The sequence below is a fragment of the Hippoglossus hippoglossus genome, chromosome 15 (assembly GCF_009819705.1).
Source record: "Hippoglossus hippoglossus isolate fHipHip1 chromosome 15, fHipHip1.pri, whole genome shotgun sequence".
NCBI lineage: Eukaryota > Metazoa > Chordata > Actinopteri > Pleuronectiformes > Pleuronectidae > Hippoglossus > Hippoglossus hippoglossus.
Window position 1 is genome coordinate 24,059,988 of NC_047165.1, and position 24,672 is coordinate 24,084,659.

Sequence of the window (24,672 nt, forward strand, 5' to 3'; positions counted from 1 at the left end):
ACCATTCACCAGCTGTCTTTGTCAATTTGTCCCACTACAGTTGCATAATGTTCATGACAACATAAAAACCTCAAACTAACCCTCTCTCACTCACTGGTCATAAGTAGTTACAGGACTTCCAACCCATCCAAGTTTTAACCATCCTCAGCAGGCAGGCAGAGCACAGTGTAATACCTGCATTCCCTTGTCACTCAAATGAGTTTGCTGCATTCACGTTCAGTGGGCGATCACAAGAATCAACATGTTCACACGCTGTGGGTTTATTGACCTCATAAGTGTCCAGCCTTTAGGATAGCACTGATGAAAAATACTTCCATGATAGTTAAAGTACCTTCTGATGGGTGAACTGAACTTCACATAACACAACCAATAAGACACAGAGGCTGTTATTTTGTATCTTTGTATGACAAATGATTTAAGTGTGGACCTTCCTTTTATATACTGTAAATGTCTTACTACAAATGATATATGCTGACATTAGTAGCCACAGCTAATAACGTATGATGTTCATTTCAGTTCTAACTAATGTTGTATGCTGTGTGCCGTCCAGATTCAGATGAGTGTTTGGAAAGCCCATCTTTGTGCGTTGGCGGTGACTGCAGGAACACAGAGGGCAGTTTCCTGTGTGTGTGTCCATGGGGATTCCTGGTTGATGAAGAGGGAACCAGTTGTGTTGGTAAATATTCAAAACTTCTGCTAACTTATGTATTTTCTCATACATAAACCCTTATATATACACACATATGCAGCACGCACCCAACAGCTGTAGAAGAGACTGATACAAGTATTTTAAAAGTATTTTATATTTGATCAATCGGTACTTTAATTCATTTAGTTGGTGTTGAGATAATTGTCTAACTGCCATTAAATGAAATTAAACGTGATGAGGATGTACATGTCACTGTTTTGAGGTTTAATTTGAACTACTGTTACAAACAAAAAAATGAAAACACAAATTTAATTGTAAGAGAGTTATTCAATAGACCTTTCCTTCAACTGGAAATAAACAAGACTTAAATTCGACAGCCTTGCCAGCAGCAGCCTGTCACACTACAGTGTTCAGAGAGGTGGCTGAAGCAAAACAATTCTTAGTAATTTTCTTTTGCTTCGAGCCTTACCAGTTTTGGGCAAAACATTTCTTTCCATTTTATTCTTTGTCGTCAAATATAATAAAAATTTAAAAAAAAAATTAAAATACAGTATTTGTAGTATTTATTTATTATTTATTTATTTTAAATATGAGATTTATAGACTTATATATTCTAGGAGGAAAATTCTCATTCTGATCTCATCCATCTTGTTTGTAAGAGACCTGGAGTTGACGAGGAACAGACTCAGGAGCGCTGGTCTGTACGGGTTAGCTTTTAGCCTAGCCTGTAGCCTAGCACGTAGCTGTATACTATATCTCTGGGGTACCCTAGGATCTCCAGGGCAATAAAAGTGTTGAAACTGAACCTGTAAACATAGGCTTTTCCAGCCTGACTGCCGTAAATCGTTGCTCTGACCTGTAATCTAACCGGACCACAGACGTTGAGAAAAGTTTATAGAAAAAAGCCAATTTTATCCTGGATTGGCTCATTTGTTGTTTGTTGTAGGCCTACAAAGGCAGACATATTAAAATAAGATTTTTTTTAAAAACAGTTTAAAAGTCCGTATAGAGGCTTTAAAAAAACTAAAGAAGGTTTGAAAGATTTTCTCATATTGCTTCAGACATTCAATAAAATGTGCGGTTTTTCAGTTCAGAGTGGAATTATGGCCTCTGTCTGTGATAATTACTGAAGGTAAGCACCTCTCTGAGATGGGAGAGGAAGGAAGTAAAGATAATGAGTTGAGCATGGGTGCCAGGCGGCATTGCAAGTTGACCCCTTCAGTCAGTTCCATCTGAATAATTGGCAGTGCTACACATATTTGTCATGAAAAGCAGTTTGTTTGGAAGAACAGCATCCTTCTTTTTGAATCCATTTAGAAATTGATGTTTTATGATATGAAGATTCATTCAGTGTAGGTCAACCTGCATGTCACAGGGTCTATGTGTCCACATCCTGGCTCAGTGATGCCTGAGGACAGGCCAGGAATGCTAGATATGATATAAGAGTTAGAGTTTGTGCAAATAAATCATGTTAAAGGCTGCAGTGCACTAGAGGATAATCAGGGCGATTTTAGGCCCGATTTTCCACTTACGATAATCGCTGGCTGGCTGGGGGTCACCCGGTGCTGATTATCTGTCCAAAAAATAATAATCGGAAATATCGAAGATGTTTGATATTTACGTTAATCGGCTCCAACAGAAAGAGCACGAGAGAGTGAGCTGACCGGGGAACAACACCAACTGGATGTTGCGTACTCATATAGCCGCTAGCTGCTTGTTTTTTTCTTTTTTTTAACTGCAAAACAGAACACACTACGTCGGTACTCCTCCAGGTTTGTTTTTCTTCTGAAGTCACGTTTAATCACATGTGTTCCACACTCCAGTTCAGAAGGTGGCGGTAATGTACCTAAAAGTTGTTGCCAACCACCATCAAAAATGAAGAAGAGTTTTTGTGAGATTTCAAGTCTCTAGAAACATTTTAAATGTAATTTTTCTTTATGTCGGTGGTCTCCCAAATTTTTTTAATTCGACACAAGTTGAAGATCTTTAATTCGAAGAAGTTTGAAGCAGCCCTAAGAGGCTGTGGCCTGTAAATTCACTACTTCTCAGCAGAAAGTACCGTGACCTCGGAGCTTGACCAATAAACTACCACCATCTCACTCAGACTCGGTCTTGGTCCAGGTCAAAAGGACTGGGTGACTTGATGAGTCAAATAATTTTACCCTGGAGAAGAGCGTTAAAGTGAGGAGCGGTCATTCTGCAGCTACTTCTGGGAACCAAAATGTTCCCTGATTGACACATGAAAAAACAATGCTTAACTTAAAGATTCCAGGTCGACTGGTTCATGTATTTTTTACACATGTATATAGATATATCTTGGAGGGAGAAGCCTTATACGATTTCATTGTACCTGAGTATGATGATAATAAAGATCTTGTATCTTTGACTTTCAGGAAGCAATAAGCACTACTGAATTAGCACTAATAAAGCATAACTGTTCCCAGTAACATGATTTACATCTGAGAATTACATTTTTTTATGTACAAAAGGTTTTGCTAGACAAAAGATCAAGGGGCTAACTGAAAATATTAGAATTCCTTCTTCGACCATGAATATCTTTCTCCATGAAAAATCTTTATAAATCATCCCCCAAGGGTCAAAAAACAAATTTCCTGACCATATTTTCTGCCAATCAAGCAGTCAAGCTACTATATTGGATTCTGGACCAGTGTGTTCGATGGATATGGACAGATTGATAAGGACGGTATGTACGGTATGTACAGCCGCAGCCTCTGACGCTGGTCAGTATTCGGTCAAATACATCAGCTCAGCACACTAAGTGCATACTAATAGAATTAGAAGTCTATGGAATTTTGGACGACACCAGCCACCACACTGTTAAGCAGCGTCTGCACCACCCTCCTCCCTACTTCGCCCCCGTATTGGGATATAAATATGAGGCAGTCTGTCATTACGTGGTTTCCTGAGATTTCAACGCAGTTTCTCCCCACCCACCAAAATGATACTGAATTAGGACTGTGAGGGCAAACAGGCCTGATGGTTATTTCCTCTGAACTCTCCTCCCCTCAGCTGTGGAGGGATCAGGGGTTTTTTGTGAGGCATATGCATGCTGAAATACAACCAAATAGTTTAATTCAAAAACAGGCTCAAGAGCAGGACTTTTTAGACGTATTTTAGAATTCTTAAAAGGAGTTATTACACTGTGGGTCAAACTCAACCAAGCAGATTGTCCTACCATACATATTTAACTGCTGAACCTTCTTGCACTGGTGCTGTTGTTACGTAGAGTTATAGTACTGTAAAGTTTAAGTATTCACTACAGTCTTACGGTCATATTTCCAAAGAAAGCTTAGATATACTGCATTCAGGGGCAGATAACCTTTTTTCTATCAAGGATAAACAATTTCAATTTGATTTCAAATGTGTTTTGTCAGTGAGCATTTTCAAAATGATTAAATTATAATACTGTACATTTGTAGAGATGGTGATACCATATTAATGTAAAAAGGTTGTACCTGGGATTGGACCACAAAATTACACACATTGAAAAGAAAATGCACGGAGCCCCCCTGGTATCAGGTGAAGAAAAAAAAAAATCTGTTCCCTCGGTTTAACTAATGAAGTCCTTCTGCATGCAGAAGGGGGACGTCCTTACAGGCGTGGCTTCTGCCACGTAATGTTAACTAAATCCAGTTTATCCACTTAAGGTCAGAATTAAAATGCCAGATGCATCTGAGAGTAGAAACACAATATAAACACAACAGTATAAGAGCTGTAGTTACCTACAGTCATGATATTTACAAATTTTCTCAAGTCCTCATGTTGACATAACCTTGTATCACCCAATTGCATGCGCAATGGAACAGGGTGTAAACAGGTTTCAACTCAGACATTTCTGTTTTCATGTGTGTAGCCACATATGAAGGGCAGGGACTGTTGTGTTTTGTCCCTGAGGTGATATTTCCATTACATCACTAATAGCTTTTTGCTGTGATGAGGTAAATGGAGAGGAATTGTTGTTGGTTTTGCTTAAGGGTCATTTAAATGTTTACAACATCCTTCACAGGCCATCATTTAATTACCTCTAGACTTTGTACTTGTTTTTGTGTCAATGTGTCAATTGCTATTTTTAATATTGTATTTATTATTCATGTAAACCACTGAAATTTTAGATCAAAAAACACAACTTACTTTCCTTTTTTAATACTTTTCTAATGCAATGGCCGGAAGTGTTTAGCAAGGTGTCTGATGTCTTATGAAAACAAGGATCCTGCTACGCTTCTTTTAGCCAAAACAACTTGCTAAAACAAATCCTCACCTCTGGTCGTGTCATGCATGTTACAAACATGTCTAGTTTGATGCTGCTTGTTAGTCTGCTTCATCCCAGGGAATTTTCAGCTGTGCTCTTCAGTTTTTCAGTTTCTTGTAACTTTAGTCAAGTCATCTGCTCTGAGACAGTTCTATGACACAAACTGATGCTTTGGGACAATTTCACTTTGTCCAGTTCGAACAGCTCTCCTGCAGCAAGAATTTTCCTTCAAAGGTTGCAGCGTCTTAGCTACTAGCTCGCTCACCACAGGACTCTCTTGCATAATACTGTCCCTGTCAGAATGTGGTGTGGTGACACTGGCAGAGAGCATCTGAGTTTGGCATGTTTGGAGGTGTACTGATACTCAAGATTGGGCTTTTTCATCACTGCAACCGCTTCCCCACAAACAGCACAACATCTGCTTTTCTTTTCATTTGCCATGATGCTTGTCAGTGATGACACTTAACGGCTATATGTGTTTCTCTCAACCTGACAGGCCTACAACTATAGGGGATCACCCTGAAGTACATGATTACTTTTTTTAAAGTTATTTTTTCTTTTCTCACAGAAAAGGTTTACTAGTGACATGAGAACTTTTTTGTTGGATTTCTGAACTGCTTTCTTTGTATTTGTAGTGGTAGTTTAGGCATTAAAGCTTCCCATCGCTACGTCATATTTCTGTCAATTACAGATTTCAGAGTGGCCATGTATGGGATCAGTGTTGATAAGACTTACTAGCACAACATGCACATACAAATGCATACATGGAAAGAAAAGCTTGGACCACAACACACACGATTTCATTCTTTAATCAGAATGCAAAAACTCCATTATACATAGAAACAATTTTGGGGTTCTTTTATCTTAATCTTAATCCCTGGTATGCAGACTACAAACAATTTGAATTAGCAGTACAACTGATAACTGTTGCTTGATTAAAAATCTCTTAAACCGGGGGTCTTCCTTGAGGCTTCTGTCTTAATTTTGATAAACAGGTGTTGTGAAGGGCAGCATTTATCAGATTAGAATCATAGCTAAAGTAATAACTAAATCAAAGTTAAAGTCATGTTTATTTAAAAAGGATTTCTTGATTGGGTTTGATCCACTCCATCTTTTTCTGATTACAAATGGTCCTTTGGTTTCCAAATCCAGGATTAATTATAAAAATGAACTATTTCTCTACAATATGCTCTGATTCACTGATCACCTGATCTCATATTCTGCCCCCACATCACTGAGGTTGTCACTCAGTCTTAAAACTGATGAGGACCAGATCTTCTCTGTATCTCCCCCCAAGCTCTGAAATAGCCTCCTGGTCCTCTCCCACTGTCTATGATTTAAAATCTCATCTAGAATAGTACCCTTTTATTATCTAGCATTTAATTCCACCTGAATTTTTCCTCATGATTCATATCCAGCTTATCTTATCTTATGTTTTTTTTAAATGTATTTATTTGTGTTGATTTGTCTTACGTTGATTAATCTTAGTATTTTCAAGATTTCCACGGCTCTCATTCCTGGCTATGTGTGATAGAATTCTTTTTGAAAGATTTCATATATTTTTTTCAGATATCGATGAATGCATAAACACAACAGTGTGCCCCTCTGGCATCTGTTTCAATGTGCCAGGGAGTTACAACTGTGGCTCTTGTCCTGATGGCTTCGTGGCACAGGGAGGCCAGTGTGCAGGTAGGTCGAACACTTTGTGTGCACCTTACAGTATGTGTGTATGTGTACAGTGGTTTCAGTAAGTTTTCAGACACATTCACTGTCTACACCTTGTAATTAAACATAATGATTTACTTTTGAGTGGGAAAACTACAATTTTATGTCTATACAAAACCAATATGATGACAAAGAGATAGAAATAAAAGACAAAAAAAATGACATAGATTTATTTGCAAATTAATTAAGAATTAAAACTCTAAAATCAGTTTTTTACAGAAATGATTAGCCCATTTGCTGCGCACCCCATACACTGGTCAGCCACACCCTGTTTGTTGAAATTACACTTATGGTAAACTAAATCAACTGGACTTAGTTAGGACACTTTCTGAAGCCACTGAATGTGAGTGGAACCTTATTGCAATGCATATCTTCCTTTGATTCAAATCATAAATGCATCTTTAACAAAGTTGGACTGAACATGGGAGAAATGCATCCTTGGATACATTAAAGTGTAAACTGCTTCTTCTCAGTGCCATACTTAGGTCACATCTAAACACACAAGTCCACCCCCACTATAATTCGACTATAGATATAGTACAGATATTTGTTTATCTCTATCCCCTCAGTTAAAAGGAATGTCCAATATGTTACTTGCACATTAAACTGAATGTACCATTCTTGGAATAATTAGATTACATCGTAACCACATGGTGTGTGATTTTTTTGCCATCAACACATTCAGAAATTAGGTCAGGAAACACAGGCATAATAAAAAATCACCAATAAAGCAGTAAAACCACTGAATCATTCCAAAGAACACACAGTATGGGCCTACATTTTCCTGGAAGTGATGTTATTTCTACCAGAAACCAAAGGTGTTCCCATTTCTCCTCTTTCAGTAGTTTACTGCTGCTTTTATCCCACTTGACACAGCATTAGCTGTGAGGTTTTGACTGTATGCTACCACATCATGCAAGCCAGGCCAAGCCACAGTGGGGTGGCAGTGGATGATGATGGCAGTGAGAGGAAATAATAAGGCCGTGCAACAGAGTCCTTTATAAAAGTTAATTACACAGCTCGCAGATGTTTGTGTGACACTGCCAAATATGTCACATCCTCTAGAACTGTGTGTGTGTGTGTGTGTGTCTGTGTGTGTGTCTGAAGAGTAATTCCACATATAGTAGCTTATTTTTAAATGCTGGTATTTGTACCTCATTCACCCATTCTGAAAGTTTTCTTCAGGTTATTTCCCGAGGCAGTGGTAGATGATTGAAATACAGACTATAAAGTTAGAGTACCTTTGAAAATCCACGATGTAATGAAGGGTTTTCATTTTCTGTTTTGAGACTCTTGCCAAGATAACTTTTCAACTCTATTTAGTAAGGTTGAATTTTCATTACTCAAGCTTCCAGGTCTATCAGTTAAGATAACTTTCCTTTGCACTCACAACATTTACTGCAGGACAAAATCACTAAAGACACATTTTTATAAGAATGTGGTGTCATTATAATAATAAAATAATACTTGATTCACTTTTCGAGATGATCAGTCAAAGGTCAAGGTCAAAAAAATATTGTGTGAAAAACACATTTTCCAACATATTTCCGTTAATAAAAAGGGAGAATCTAAAGTTATTAATAATCAGAAAATTATTCCCCATCATTTTATAAGTGAAAATTACATCATAATGTTTGTTAATGCATTGCATTTTTGCAACCTATAAGATTAGAGACGCTAATCTACTGATGTATCTCAGTATAATTTACCAAATATTCATCATCATCTGATATATATTGTGTCACAATGACATCAAGATGACAATAAAGTAAAGCCAGCAATGCCTGATTGGGTTGTATACAGCACAAGCAGGGAATGCATAGTCCCTCTGATGCTTTTCGTTTTGTTGTCATTTACAATGTTTTGTCAGAACCTGTCGTAATCAGAAAAACTATACAATATAAACTACGTAATAACCACAAATGTCATGTGACAAGTGTAAATTCACAATGAAGGAGACTCCGACATAGAATACAATAAAAACAGGTTCAGGACACAGGTCGGCCAAGCTAGAATCCTTGAAACAGGAATACTTAACACAAAGGATATGCTCCCTGAGTTCTCGACTCTACAGATGAACTGGCTCAGAGGGAATGGAGAACAGAGAGGGGGAGAAAGAAGACTCAGGCAGTGGAGCATGCAATGACAGTATCATTTAACCGTATAAACCTGTTGCTGTTGGTAATTCAGCCTCAGACATATAAGTAGTTCAGCTCTCAACGCGGTGTCACTCAGACTGTATAAATCAGAGCTTCACTGCTTCCTCCTAAATATTGATTAACCAAGATAATTTACTGCACTTATCACATTCTCTGCTGTTAAACAACGAAACTACAGCTCAAAAATGTTATAAAAGTCTATTGCTTTCTCCTTATGTGTTGTTTTAGATATAGATGAGTGCCAGGATCAGCGGGTCTGTACCAGAGGCCACTGTCTGAACACTGAAGGCTCCTTTATCTGTGAGTGTGGGCCAGGCTTCCGAGTGTCAGCGACTGGAGACGAGTGTGACGGTATGATATGGAACACCATCAGTGCTAGGTCCATGATTGAAACAGCAACTCGCTTACCCTTCTGTATTTATTATCTACTGTAGCATCTGTTGTCAGCTTTTTAATAGAGAACTTGGATTTGGCGTCACACAAAGCTCTCATCGCTAACAAAGGGAAATATATATCACAATGCTAGTGTTGACCAAAGATGTTGACTGGAAATTCATCAACGGACCACAGCCTTGTAATTATGAGCCTCTCAGGTGTCCAGGAGAGCAGGAGCAGACAGGGATCATGAGAAATGAAGGAATAACAGCCATGTGAAGAGGGTTGGTGGAGAACTGGGCAGGTGAGGTGGTGGGTGACTGCTGTCAGCTTCACTTAGATAACATAACTCTCTCATAAGAGGATATAACAAGACACTACACAATCTTCCAGCCGGAGAAAGCCCAGACTAGTATGTCTGGTCACCAAACTACATTTGAAAACATACACAAGTGACATGGTGAGTCTGCCTGATGCTGCTGCTCTTCTTTGTGATGCTGCTTACAGAATGACACATCAAACTAGATTAGAGGTGAAACAGTTCTACGTCACATCAATGTTGTATAATAATGGAAATTCATTGCATTCTCAACTTTGCCATTATTTAACTTTTTTATAACACAGGAAAATGTACTTATTTTTAGATAATTACACACTTTCATTTTTTATTTTGTGTGGTTTTAGTCAAACTTAGCCTACTACTAAATTAATTTCTATAGTAAGGAATAAAAGAAATGTGCAGCTCACCAGTACATGTATCTTCACTCCCTTCACCCTATCCCTGCACTCTGATTGGCTGTAATTGGCACCGATTCATCTATATTTAGCCCCTTGTATCGCATCTTCAACGAGTTCACCCATATCGGCCAATTGAACGCTGATTTGGCTCTGATCTGGGTCTTTTGTTGGCAACTTCCAAAAATCGTCAGTGAGTGAAACATCTATTTAGAAAATTGTGTAAGCTGAACCAGGCATGGGGCCATTTAACTTTAACTTAAGATATGTATGTGGATGTAACTTGTTTATGGTAAAAAAAATAAATAATGTTATGTGAGCCCATTCAGTTTAGGGTTAACCCCAAGACCAGATGTTTCATCTTTTCAAGGTAGAAACAAAAGAGAATCTAAACAAAACTAATTTCAATGATGAGAGAAAGAATTAAGGCCTGTACATTTGATCCTGTTGTCTAATAGTTTGATCCAATTCAACAGTCATTTACCTAGTTGGTATGTGAGATATTTAACAAACAAACTCGACTGAATATGTGATCTGAATATCAATCAATCACATTTTATTTGTATAGCCCATATTCAAAAATCACAATTTGCATCATAGGGCTAAATATCCTCTGCCCTTAACCCTCAAAAAGATTGAGGAAAATGACCCCAAAAAACTTTTAGCAGGGATGAGATGTACAGACGTGCAATAGATGCCATGTGTAACAGAACATGTCAATAAAACAACAATATTTACTATATTTGTGAGAAAAGACAGTGTCTAACATAAATGGAGAATTGTATCAATGTCTAAAGTATTTATACAGCAATGTCTAACAGAGGGGAAGGGAGCAGCAATGACAATTGTAATGAGTGCTGCCAATATATGTGAGTAGGCCTATTGTATATCTAAGCATCATCTAGTTGTAATCATAATCCACACCACGATCATGATCACGATCCAGGATCGCAATTGTGTGCAACGATAAAGCACGATGACGCTGTGGAAGAGAGGAGAGGAGGAAAGAGAGGCTCCATGTGTCACATGTCCCCTGACAATCTAGGCCTATTGCAGCATAAGAGCTTGTCATGGTGATAGTGGAATTTATCTGTACAATAATTAACATGAAAATCTGGAACCATAACACAGTGCTGGTTTACCCCTATTGTCCTGTGTCGTGCAAAATAAAAGCCAACTGCCGTATCATTGATGATCCTCTGACAGGAAACGAAAGGGGTTGGGGGTGAGGGGTAGATGTAGAGGAGGATACGGCAGAACTGTCTGTGGTGACCTGGAGTAGCTCTCAAACCTCACCATCACTGGCTTGAGCGATTTCTCCGCTGGCATCACAGTGGAGATACAGGGCAGCATGTTCTCCAAACACGTTTTATAAACACAAAATATGAAGATGTGTCAAACCAGGTTGGTCTTTTACTGTGCAGTACACACTGTGACTAAAAAGTGCCGTTAGCTATTGACAGGGAGGAACAGTGAAATCCCAAAATACAAAAGCCATGCAATAAATCGTCAGTGCATTGATTTAACTCTGGTTATTTTTGAGTCAGGAGTTTGTGGTTGGGTTAAATTGTACTGTGATTCCAGGTTTGGCCTTCTGTGTTTAGCCGCGCTCATTGCCTACTATCATGATCACTACTATTCACCAGCTAAACATAAGGAAGGAGAATAATAGGCTTTGGTGTAAAGATGAATGACGCGTCTAAATATTAAATATCAAGTATACGCGTGCTAGCCTGCACTTTTTCCTACTTGGAATTTTGATGTCATTTGGAGCCACAGTCTGTACAATAGTGTTTGTGGTGCATGTCAATATATGCCCCCGTCCATTCATGAGTCTTTCACCCTGTTTGTATAGCATCATAATAACTAAACAAAGCCAGACTTACAGAAGAAAAATGAACACTTGAACATACATCAGCATGAAAAGACCTACCTAAAATAACAGAAGCCATCTTTGAGAAAAAAATATTTTATTTGTAATTGGAGGGGATGGGATTTATGATATATATTGCAGTCAGCCACTAGGGAGCAAACAAGAGGATCTGGCTTCACTTTTGGGAAGCTGTCATGTCCTCCATCTTTATATACAGTCTATGAGTGTTGATCCTCACAGGCACATATGCATTTTATATGTACACTAAAAAGGGCCTTAACACAACATATGATACGATTCATACAAGATGGAGCTGGAGAGTTTAACTTCTTATTTTCCCCCTGCAGCATTGCCATCGATGTTATTCACACAACACATTTTGTGTGTTGCATCTCATAAATAAAAAACAACAAAATTGATTCCTATCGCTATCTGGGTTTTATATTAATAAGCATGAACACACACAACCCAGCACAGTGCAGATTGGACCATTCGTATTTTCAGCCACATACTGCACATGTATGCTCTAGCTTATATAATTGTAAGCGACATCACTCAGTGGCGACTCTAGATAAACCTGTGCAATCTAATGCTGGATATTACAAGAGCCCTCAATAACCTCCTCTCCTAAGTCCATAAGGTCTACCTGTTGTTAACATTCAGTTAGTGTATTCATTCAAAGATGTGTTAATTCATGTATATGTTGATTATTGGGGTTATAGTTAATCAAGGATATTATGTTTTCTCTTTTGTCCTTTTGTCTGTTGATTTGTTTTGTCTTTTTGTATACTCAAAAACAACCAAACAGATTTCCACGAAACTTGGTGGAAGGATGCAGTTTGGGCCAGGGAAGAACTCAATAATGGGTGGATTTTGGTGCAGTTTGATTGAATTTAAGGGGACTGATGGTTCTTGGTGGAGGGATGTGTGCCACTGAGTGCCATTCTAGTTAGTTAAAGTTTGCCCTTCATAATGTAAATCGAATGACACTAGAAAAAGCATCTTCTCTAAATATGTAACATTCCAGTAATAACATTAAAAATCGTATTGACCAGCCTTGAATAGTAATTCCCCACCTCCTCGGGTCTGTTGCTGCTGCCTTTTATGATGTTAAACATGAAAACATGTCAGTGATGTATTTCTGTTTAATTTACCAAGGACACAGTGTCACATACATTAATCACTGCAAATTCAGTGGTTGAGTGGTACTGCAGTGAGGAGGAGGAGGAGGAGGAGGAGGAGGAGGAGGAGGAGGAGGAGGAGGAATGTTGCTGTTTACCTGTGGTGTCTTTGCACACCAATGCGTCTTAATGGCCACTAGAGGGCAGAGAGTTAACCATGAGGTACTATTGTATCTTGTGTATAAATATATTTTCCTCTGTTAATGTTTGCAAATTAATGTTATCTACTAACCTGATACTTAAGATAACAGTAATGTCTTCGAAGTGTCTTTACTAATAATGCAAAGCAACCTGTAAATATGCTGGTAACCACACACATGGTCACAACTGAAGGTGACTCAGATATAAGTATAAATGCTTTTAGCAGCTCCTCTCTTCCCCTATCTGCACCACAGTGGCTGGGCATTCTCACATACAGATGCACGTTTCTCTATAGTTGTGAGGACACTCATTGACATAATGCATTCCCTAGCCGCTTACCCTAACCTTAACCTTCACAACTAAATGCCTAACCTTAGCGTAAACCTAATTCTAACCCTAACCCTAAAACCAAGTCTTAACCTTCAAACAGCCCATTGAATTTGTGAGGACCAGGCAAAATGTCCTCCAAACATCAAAATGTGCACACAGTGATGGTATTGAACCGAAATTGGCCCTCATAACTACAGATAGACATGACCAGTCAAAATGTCCTCACTTTTCAAAAATGTCCTAACTCTGTACGGTGTATGCTTAAAATGGTCCTCACAAAGATATAAGTACAGGAACCAACACACACACACACACACATCCTTAATTCTAACCCTAAAACCAAGTCTTAAAAGGTCATTTGAAATTGTGAAGACTAGAACACTATATGATTGTGTCTCTAAATGTCTGTTTCAATCTGAAGAACCTCTTCTAATGGGACTGACGTGTGTATATTTTAGATGTGGATGAGTGTGTGGAGGAAGCCAGGCCCTGTGAGGCTGTAGGGGAGTGTGTGAACAACATGGGCTCCTACACCTGTACCTGCCCACGGGGATACCAGCAGATCGATGGTACCAGCTGCAGAGGTGAGCTCGGACAGAAGGACACATCCTTTCACCACCACGTGTTTGTGTAGCTCTGCTTGAACAAATGAACACACACATATTGCACACATGTTGGTATTATGCTCCTGTTACCTTTGGCCTTTGCTGTTTATGTGATATTATCTGAATTGCCAAGTATTGTTGACACACCGTATCAATACATGACAATCAGTGGTTTTCCTCAAGTTTGGTTTGGAATGAGTCTGAGCAGATGGGTGCTGGTGGTTTCCTTGGGTTAACTCTCCCCCTGTAGCCCCCATCTTGTCAAATTTCCTCCAGCAGGAGCAGTGCAGTGCCAAACCATCACTGCACTGTGGCATGCACAGATGGACTTACTTACTTACACACACACACACACCTCTAAGTATGTCTCTTTCTGTGTCGTCCCAGATGTTGATGAGTGTATGGATGAGCCAGAACTCTGTTCCCCCAACGGCGAGTGTGTCAACACAGAAGGATCCTATTTGTGTGTGTGTGAGAGTGGATTTACTGCCAACCTCGACACACCCTCCTGTGATGGTAGGATGCAATGTCATACAAAGGAAACACACACACACACACACACAGTTTGTGTTTTATTAAAAAAAAAAATACGTGGGAACATATATTAGGTTTAGAAGTCTGAGAGGAACCACGCAGTGTTTTCATCTGCCTGTTTTAAAATATACCAATTTAAGTCCTCACCCAGTCATGTAAAGCAATTATGCTATTACTCAGAATTTCTTGTTAGATAGCTGAGTGGCTAACCCACTCAGATTAGGAGTGCTGTATCCAACAGTTTCTGTAACTTTCTGACAATCCAACAATCACACACACATTTTCTCTCTTCACAAATACTAGTAAACTAGTCATAAAAGGGCCACAATGTACACAGGGGCGTAATCATATGTCCGTTCACAATTTATGTTTCAGTAAGGTGCACATGTAAATAGATAAATAAGTAGAAGTGATAATAAATGTGAAGGAAGGTATTCACTTGGTGACATTGTTGCATAGAGTTGTGTGTCATCTACATAAATATGATGAGAGATGTTGTAATATTCGTTAAACTGAGAGCATCAAAGGGGAACATGTAGCTATAAAAGAAGCTCAGTGGATCCTTAAGGGACTCCATGTAATGTTTGTTTAGTCGAATTCATAATTACCAATTAATAAATAATGTTCCTTATTTTGTAAATATGATTTGAAATGATTTAGCAGTCACAGAAAGTCTCGCCCACTTTTTAAATTAGTCGAGCTTGTATTTGATGTATTTTGACTTTATCAAAGATTAATGCTACATTTAATGTAACTTTCATCCTGTTCACTTGTATGATTGTTACTTTCCTTAACTCCTACCATCTTTACCACTTTGTCTGAGCTAGAAAGAAGGATGAAGAAAAAGTCTTCAGCTTCCTTGACATATGCTGATCCTGTTTTCTAAACCTTGGCTGGCGTGTTGGTCTCTGTGGCAGTGCTGTTTTTAATGCCCCCTCCTGCCTCAGAGAAAAAAACAGAGAAAAGAAAAAATAAGAGCAAAAGAAACAGATGGAAGCCTTTGATCTGGCTGTCTAGACAAGGAGGGATATTTGTTGCTCTCTGCCTCATGATTTATGCAGGGGGCTCAGACTCAAGTGTATGTGTGTGTCTGAGTGTCACACTTTTATGAAACCAGTGCAATAAGGAGAGATCAAAGGTACAAACAGAGTTTGTTTTAGAGATTCGATTCTGACAGTGAGAAGCATCTTCATTAAATAAAAGACCCAATGAGGACAAGACATAGGACAAGATCCTCCAGTGTCTAGATAGTGGTGGTGATCGTTGTGGAAGTGGTGGTGAAGCCCTTGAAAAAAATGTATTTCAATAAAAAACATCTATGTTACACTTTTATGCACATAGTTTGATTGGAGAAAAAACTAATCAAAATGTTGCCAAATCGTTCTTTTCCTTGGTGGCTCCATTGCAGTCAGTGTAAAACAAAAAGTGAAAATGCATCATTTCTCATGGTTACATTGTGGGAAGTTGTGTACACTGTGGTTAAGATGTGAGAACATGGTTCCTAGGCAACATGGACGCTAATATTAACACTGGTTGTGGTTAATGGTGGTGACAGCTTAACAAGCTAGTAGTGGGCAATTAAATACAGGAAATGCAAAGTCATAGTGACTGAGAAAAGACTGTTGGAATATCAATATTTTCTTCAGATGTAGATTATTAAATTTAAAAGAATAAAATGGACGATGGACAAACACAGGAGTGTATGAATCTAGGGTTGAAGCTGCTTTTTCTCATGCACATTGAATTAGATGTGGTCATTTCGAACAGGACTGGAGCTGAATATAGGATATCACTGCTGAAGGTGGGCTCACTATGCACAAAAACAGAACAAAGACATAACTAGAGATGAGTAGTTATAGTTATGCTGGCTTTGTTGGCTTCACCATCATGCATTTCAATAAGCACTGTGGAGTATTACTGAATATTAACTATTGTTAATGCCATATTTAGCCAAATTAAGCAGGATGGGACAGAAAACTGAAAAGGTCAAATACGTTCCAGCTGCCCTGACAGTTCTTCCCAGAATCCATGGATGTTGCTGCGTCTGTGTATAATTAATGCAAGTCAAAAGGAATCCACATTATTATAAACTTAGTGGGTGTTAAGAGTCCAGGGCTAAGACTATATGAGGACCGAGCCATTATAGGCCATACAATAGGGCAATGTGGGACATTGCCTTTTTATGTTTTGTTTTATTTATTTTCAAAGAAATGTTTCTTGTAGCCTGGTCTGCAAAAACTATGACTTTAAAGCCTGAGACACTCAAGTTATCAGTTATTGGTTGATCAGTCCTTCGCCTGTGTGAGAACTGACTGTTGTGGATGAATTGACTTATAAGACATTTGGAACCAGCTTGATTCTCCCTGTTGACATATAGAGATGGGCTTCAAGTAATTTTCATGATGTGAGAGACATGTGCAGGAAACACAGTCGACTTAACTAGTTAACTTACAACTACAAACTCATCAATAGCCATGTCCCTGGACGGGAAAGAGTCAGAATATTTGAGCTGAGCTATATACTGAGGATTTTTGTGTGAGTCTTAGAAATATATTTGTAGGCTGACAAGTTAGTATGGTAGGATGAAGAGTGGTGGAATCCTGAAGAACTTAATGCAAGATGGCTGAGAATGATCGACAATCAGAGTATCAAGCATCAAACTTGTAACCCTGTCAATGCTCCCTGCCAGATATGGCTGAAATGGAGAGAAAGTCGACACTAAATGGGTTTTTTCAGCATCACTGCACAATAGGAGGTGTGAGAGATGAAAATGCAATATTTAAAGGGGACATAGCATGCCCATTTTACCACAAGTTGATATGGTTCCTTGGGGTCTTAATGAAATGTCTGTAACATACTTTGGTCAAAATACCACAAGGATCATATAAAACAGCACCCTTTTTACCCTGTATAAAACAGCCCTCCACAGAGTGACCTGTTTTGAGTGCCTGTTACTTTAAATGCTAATGAGCCAGCTCCCCCCCCCCCCCCCCCCCCCCCCCATGTTTTTAAACGATATAAATTACATATTTTATATGATATAAATTATCAAATATGCATCCCATACTTTGTATTCCCCTTCTGTTGTCCTGGAGTTTTAATTTTCCCAATCACATAATTAAATGTCCCCCTCTGCCCATCCACTACAAGCACACAAGCAGACAGACAGAGAGAGAAAGAGAGGTGGGGGGGGGGCTATGAAGACCATCATTTACCCCCGAACCCCGACATTCAACGGGTACAACAACAAGCGCTGACACAAATTCCAGCTCACGCATGGGAGAGCGAGCGGTCGCGCCCGAGTAACTGCTGCAGCCTCCCAGTCCCAACGATCCAGACAAATGCCACATGTGAGTGAATCGCGGGCTGACCAGCGGAGAAATGCTCGTCCCGTGTGAACAGCCAGGCGGCTGCGTGCTTGGGAACGGCGCTGCGCTGCCTCGCAGCCTCGCTGCCTCCGGTGTAAACCCGGCGTGACGGGGGGGCGATGGGGGGATGAGGTGGGGGGTGGGCCAAGACCATGTAGGGAGACTTCCAGTTCCTTGTTACGACACAAAACCCAGGAAGCTCAATCGAGTCGTTCAAGCATGACGTTTCTGACTTAGAGGAACTATAACAAAACGCGCGAGTGTTTTTTTCCCCGAGTTTTTGGGTTGGTAGACATGCCAGATACCCACATTAACCTGTAGAAGCACTAACAAAGTGGAATTTGCATGCTATGTCCCCTTTAAAGAACAGCGAATAGGTGTGTGTGTGTATGTGTCTGTCTGTGTGTGTGTAACCCTCAACAATAAATACGATGTTAGAGACAAAGTATGGAACAAATGACTCCAGGAACAAATATATATGATCTTTGTTGTATTTGTTTGTTTGTTCTCCAGATATTGATGAGTGTGGTCTCAATGAAACACTATGTGGCTCTCACGGCTTCTGTGAGAACAGACTGGGCTCCTTCCGATGCCTCTGTGACCAGGACTACCGGGAGACCGAGGATGGCCAAGGCTGTGTGGGTAAGTGTTGCAGTTTTGTTGCATTACATATTAAGTTGGATGTATTACATTATAATGCATTTACTTTTAATGTGTCCACAGCTTGATTTCTGTATTAACCTCAAATAATATGCTTACTGTCCAGTTCTAGCTTACTGTAACTGCTTGCAAGTGACAGAAATCGTATGATTTATGCCAATGGTATAGAAATGTATAAAACGGTGAATTAACAGAAGAATACAACAATATTTCACACAAAATGACACACTCTGCCCAAGCTTTGCATATGTAATGACATCTTCATTTGTCGAATATGATATCTACAGTATAGTTGATGTCTGCCTGGCTTTCCCCAAGAATATAGAGTAACAAGCCAGTGGAGAAATAAATGCAGCTTGGGCCACCATGGGCTGTGAAAGCCCAAATTCGGTGCCTCTGGTACTGGTCAGCAGAGGTTGCTAAAGTACTCACATTGTTTACTGTAATAGAAGTACAGATACTTGTGGGGTGGGTAGGTGAACCTGCGGAAGGATCATTACCGGTACAGCCGCTCGACCTCGGCCAACCTCCAGATGCTTAGGGTCTCGCGCTGCCCCCCCCCCAACGGCACACACACCGCCGGGCCTTCGCGTCTCCCGAGGCAGGGGTCAAGCGAGTGAGCGAGAGGTGTGCCGTGCGTAAAAGCGAGCGGTTCGCCAACCGCGGAGGTCATACAATGGATGGGGAATGTCTTGCTTCTCCGAATCTGTTCGATCATCATCGGCAATGTTTCCTGGTTCACTTTCTTCATCCATGTCGCTGCTGGTATTTTTCTCTGCATCACAAACTGTACACTAACTCAACTCCATCTGTCCGCGGTTGACTTTCCCTCTCTGTGTTGTTACGTCTTTTACATCATGTCGTCATCTGTGGAGATTGAAACAAGTAACGAGCCAGTTTTGACAGTGTAAGGAGTAGAAAGTACAGATTTTTGTGTTCAAATGTAGGGAGTAAAAGTAAAAAGTCATCAGGAAAATAAATACACATACCTGAAAAATCTCCTTAAGGACAGTTACGAAGTATTTGTACTTCCCACCTCTGCCGGTCAGGTATCGGTAGAAAGGCGAGGGGCTGGTTTGTCTCAGGTCATGTTTCTAATGTATCCTGTACGTCACCAGGTGCTTCATTGAATCTGTCATGTTCCTCCCTTCCTTGTTTCTTTTCTCTAAGTTCACTGATCGGATCCCAAACAACAATGTGCATACTGCCACCAACTCTACAAGCTTTTGCTCGAACATTTACTGCATGTCCAAGTGTTGAGATCCTTTCATGTGTAGCCACACTTTAGACCCTTTTTAGCTTTAGCTCAGGCACCAAAATGAGGCACTGAAATCTGCGTTGGGATACGGTACAGTTGGTACCAGCCTTGTTGGAACTGGTGCCCAACCCTATTGACTGAATCAGGGCGGAATACCAGGTCTTATTGTCTTATTGTTGAAAGCTTATAAAGATTCCCCCGAAGAGTCAACTTCTTCACAAATTGCTAACTGCAATTTATGGACACACACATTTTCTTCAATCTGGATATATTTTTATATTAGATATATGATTAGCCGAAACCACTGCTGGTGTATTGTATTGTATTGTTGTAGTATTGTATTGTTGACGCACCGTATCAATACATGAAAATCAGTGGTTTTCCTCAAGTTTGGTTTGGAATGAGTCTGAGCAGATGGGTGCTGGTGGTTTCCTTGGGGTAACTCTCCCCCTGTAGCCCCCATCTTGTCAAATTTCCTCCAGCAGGAAGGACTGTTTGAGAAGACTTCCCCCCGCTGTATCCTGATAGAACACTTCCCCCACACACACTCTCCTAGTGGCCAACCCTACCAAGATACACACACAGACACAAAGTACAGTACCACAACCACCAGCATGCTCCCATACTCATACCCAAATACAGTATGTGCATCACACACACACACACTTCCCATCTATTCTTTGGCAGTGCCACTGAGTCACACTTGAGTTTAACCTAGCCAACTGACTCCCCTTCAGTGCCAAATCATCACTGCACTGTGGCTTGCACAGATGGACTTACTTACTTACTTACTTACTTACTGACTGACTGACTGACTGACTGACTTACTTACTTACAACACTTGCCCCTTTCTCTGAAGGAGGCAAGAGTTAACCCTCTCCTGAAGAAGCCCACCCTCTACCCGTCTGAAGTAAACAACTACAGACCTGTCTCTCTTCTTCCCTTTCTTTCCAAATCTCTCGAGCGAGATACTTTAATCAACTCTCCTCCTATCTTCACCATAACAACCTTCTTGACCCTCACCAGTCTGGTTTCAAGGCAGGCCACTCAACTGAGACTGCCCTACTAATCCTCTCTTTTCCCCAATCTGAAACACAGGTAGCAGCACGAATCTCTGCCTGTCTGACTGACATCTCTCAGTGGATGTCTGCTCACCACCTGAAAATTAACCTTGATAAGACTGAACTACTTTTCCTTCCAGGGAAGGCTCTCCCACCCACGACCTGACTATTACCTTTGACAACTCCATGTTAGCCCCCACCCAGACTGCTAGGAACCTGGGTGTGACACTCGACAGTCAACTCTCCCTTACTGCCAACATTACTGCAACAACACGTTCCTGTAGATACATGCTGCACAACATCAGGAGAATACGCCCCTTTCTCACTCAGAAGGCGGCGCAGGTTCTGGTCCAGGCCCTGGTCATCTCACGCCTAGACTATTGTAACTCCCTCCTGGCTGGTCTACCTGCTACTGCCATCCGACCTCTGCAGCTCATCCAGAATGCAGCAGCTCGACTGGTCTTTAACCTAAATTCACTCACACTACTCCGCTCCTCCGCTCCCTTCACTGGTTACCAGTGGCTGCCCGCATCCATTTCAAAACATTAGTACTTACGTACCGTGCTGCGAACGGATCAAGTCCAGTCTACATCCAGGACATAGTCAAACGTTACACCCCAGCCCGTCCACTCCGCATCTGCCAATCGGCTTGTTGCTCCCTCACTGCGAGCTAAACACTCAACAAAATCACGACTGTTTGCTGTCCTGGCTCCTAAATGGTGGAATGAGCTCCACAATGACATCAGGACAGCAGAAAGTCTACACATCTTCCGCCGCAGACTAAAGACACATCTCTTCCGACTATACCTTGAAAAAAAATAAAAAAATAAAATACAAACAGCGATTAAGTAGCACTTATAGGGCACTTACTTATAGCACTTTGTAGTTTGGCTTTCTTGAAGAAAATTGTAGTTTCTTGATTCTTGTTGTTCTGGGTTTATACCCTCATGGTTGAATGCACTTATTGTAAGTCGCTTTGGAGAAAAGCGTCAGCTAAATGTAATGTAATGTAATTTAACTTACACAATCCTCCAAAACCAACGGTTGTGTTGTACCACTAACCATTCAGAATGTAGCGTCTTTTTGTCTTCCCCCTCGATTTATCCCTCTACCCTTATCAGCCAACTTTTTTTGCTTTACTTTCCCCGTCCATTACTTCAGCTGAACTTTTTTTCTCTACTCCCTATATCTTGTCTTCTCCTCCGATGTTTTCTTGCCTCTGAGATTCTATGTTCACCTTCATCACTCCCCTATCTCCCTTTATACTTTTTATTCTCCCCACAGAGGCATTGTCAGTTTGACACCTGTCTACCTGTTAATTAAATATCTAACTGATTCTCACAAAAGTTGAGCACCTTGCTGCAGTATCGGGGAAGCTCATCTATGATGACATCCAAAGCATATAGTATTTTATCTGTTGATTGACAACAAGTTCCTGGTTTGTTTTCCAAAGAGACCAGATTCCACCCCCACACCTTTCCCAGCTAATCTCATAAAATAACACATGGCTCAGTTGGTTTTGGATTCATATCAGTTGACTTATAATGAATAAATCCTGAGGGGGAGGGTAGATAGTTCAGCAGGGTTCCTATATTTGTCTTTCTGTGCTTTTTTCAAGATGAAACTCAACTATCATTGTTTTTATTCCTCACTGTCTGTTACAACTACTTCTCAAATCAGACAGCTGTGGTTCTGCTTCCTGTTCATGGAACAGTTTGACAAACTTTGGACTGATATAAGTAGTCAGTGTAAATCTGTCTCTCCCTGGCATTTAGCTACAGTTTAGATAAGACATGAGTCCATCGTCACACCTCCTTTGCAACCGTCAAAGTGTGTGTGACAAGATAAGTGGATATTGCCTATTGTATAGATCTCTTTTTACTTGATTCCTTACTGTACAATGTTGTTACTGAACTTTACCCAGCATAACGTCTCAGGGACCATGAAATTAAAGTGCAGAACAAAGAAATAACAAAGATTTGTCATTCAATTGGAAATCCTTCATGTAATCTAAATGTCATACATTTAGATTACATGCAGCAGCACACTCACTGTTCTTCTCTCTATAATGGAAACGAAACATTGCTCAGAAACGTTGTTCCAACACGGTTACAGACGTTCACACTGATGTGTTTCACTTGTAGTTGGCTTTGTTTTCATCTAGTGTCCACTTCATCGAAGCTGCTCAATGAGGTTGGAGTCTGGAGACTGAGCTGCTCTTCATCATGTGAAGCCTCTGTCTACTTCTCTTCATCTTTCATTATGTTGCTGTAGGATGAAGCTCTGATCAACCATCTGTCTTCATCTTTTACTGCTCTTTTCTCACCACTCTGAGAAACATACAGTCTACTTCCTGCAGAACAGTTTTGTCCTAATAATGCATCAGAGGGTGTAGTAACACAGCTTGTTCCGACATCCCTTTGCACAGACAAAGACTTTCCTATGAAATTTATATGGATTTTGGAAACCTCGTCTTCTTTTTTACCCTGGGCATTGTACCACTGACCTTTGTAACATTTAAAGTTATTCAGTGGACTTGAGCATCTAAGATTGAATTACACAAGGCATCCATTGATATTGATGTATATGTAAATCTAACATTTACATTGTCTATGAATATAGGTGATCCATAGAATATATCAATACATATTATTTGCACTGCATCCGTTGCTAAGTCAGATGTAGGCTACACTAATATTTAACAATAAGGTTAAAATGAATAATCCAAAAATTTAGTTTGTTGAAGTTGTTTACACAACTGAACCAATACAACAGTTTCAGTTATAATTATATTCCTTCATGATTGATCTCATCTTATTGTAAATTATATGATACAGCAAGATGGATTTTAATGCATTTCACCTATAAAATATGGCACAACTGAAATTTAGGACACAGGGTCATGATGCCAAGAATGAATGATTTTCCATAATCCAGCATCTGCTATTTATATAGACAGAAAATATAGAGATATAATTGACCAGTGTGATGTTTGCAGAGTGTGGTTTTTGGGGAGCAGCCGAGTGCCCATGTGATTCAACTAAATTAAACTCAATGGATAACCACACACAATAGCACTGTTATGTGGCATTTCTGAAATTAGAGGCGCCACATTAATCAACATATCTGTCTCGCTGCCTTCAGATGGCTAAAGGGGTTTAACTGAATCCATTCACTTATGGATCAGTACTGACTCATTAACATGTTTTCTATTTGTCTATCTAATTTGCCTCTGATGTAACAGATATGCATCAGTTTTAGCCAGTAGAGCTTACGACTTCCTTGCCATGTAATTTTTCGTTTCCCTTTAGCTTTACATGCATAATCACCACCCAAGGTATATTTGTTATCCCTTTTTATCCCAGATTACCCAAATTCACCGATGTTCCATCCAAAGACAGGCAGACATTCAGGATCTATGTAGTCTTTAGTTCTTTAATCCGTCTGACCAATACATTTATGTTGTGTTCCTTCTCCACAGATTTGAATGAGTGCGAGCTGCTGAGCAGTGTGTGTGGAGAAGCTCAGTGTGTGAACACTGATGGTTCCTTCGACTGCATATGTCCCAGCGGCCAGAACTATAACATCATGATCGCCAAGTGTGAGCCTGTTCCGACAGGTGAGCCACCCGAGGACATCAGGGTGTACAGCTTGTTTCCTCTCACTACCAATTCTCCATACAAGTTGTTTAACGGAGCTACTTACACATTATACAGTGAATAGGCACAAGACAAGACAATTTTCTTGT

General features: G+C 40.0%; 1 protein-coding gene across 5 annotated transcripts in view; it reads left to right on the forward strand.

The window, feature by feature from the left end:
• ltbp1 (latent transforming growth factor beta binding protein 1) overlaps positions 1-24,672 on the forward strand; it is a 122,894-nt gene that overhangs the window by 84,951 nt on the left and 13,271 nt on the right. For all 5 annotated transcript variants that reach the window (XM_034608295.1, XM_034608294.1, XM_034608297.1 and 2 more), the window contains 7 exons: positions 551-676; positions 6,489-6,608; positions 9,032-9,154; positions 13,897-14,022; positions 14,431-14,559; positions 18,459-18,587; positions 24,406-24,543. In XM_034608295.1, coding sequence (XP_034464186.1) covers positions 551-676; positions 6,489-6,608; positions 9,032-9,154; positions 13,897-14,022; positions 14,431-14,559; positions 18,459-18,587; positions 24,406-24,543 — 891 coding nt within the window. The remainder of the gene's footprint in view (positions 1-550; positions 677-6,488; positions 6,609-9,031; positions 9,155-13,896; positions 14,023-14,430; positions 14,560-18,458; positions 18,588-24,405; positions 24,544-24,672) is intronic.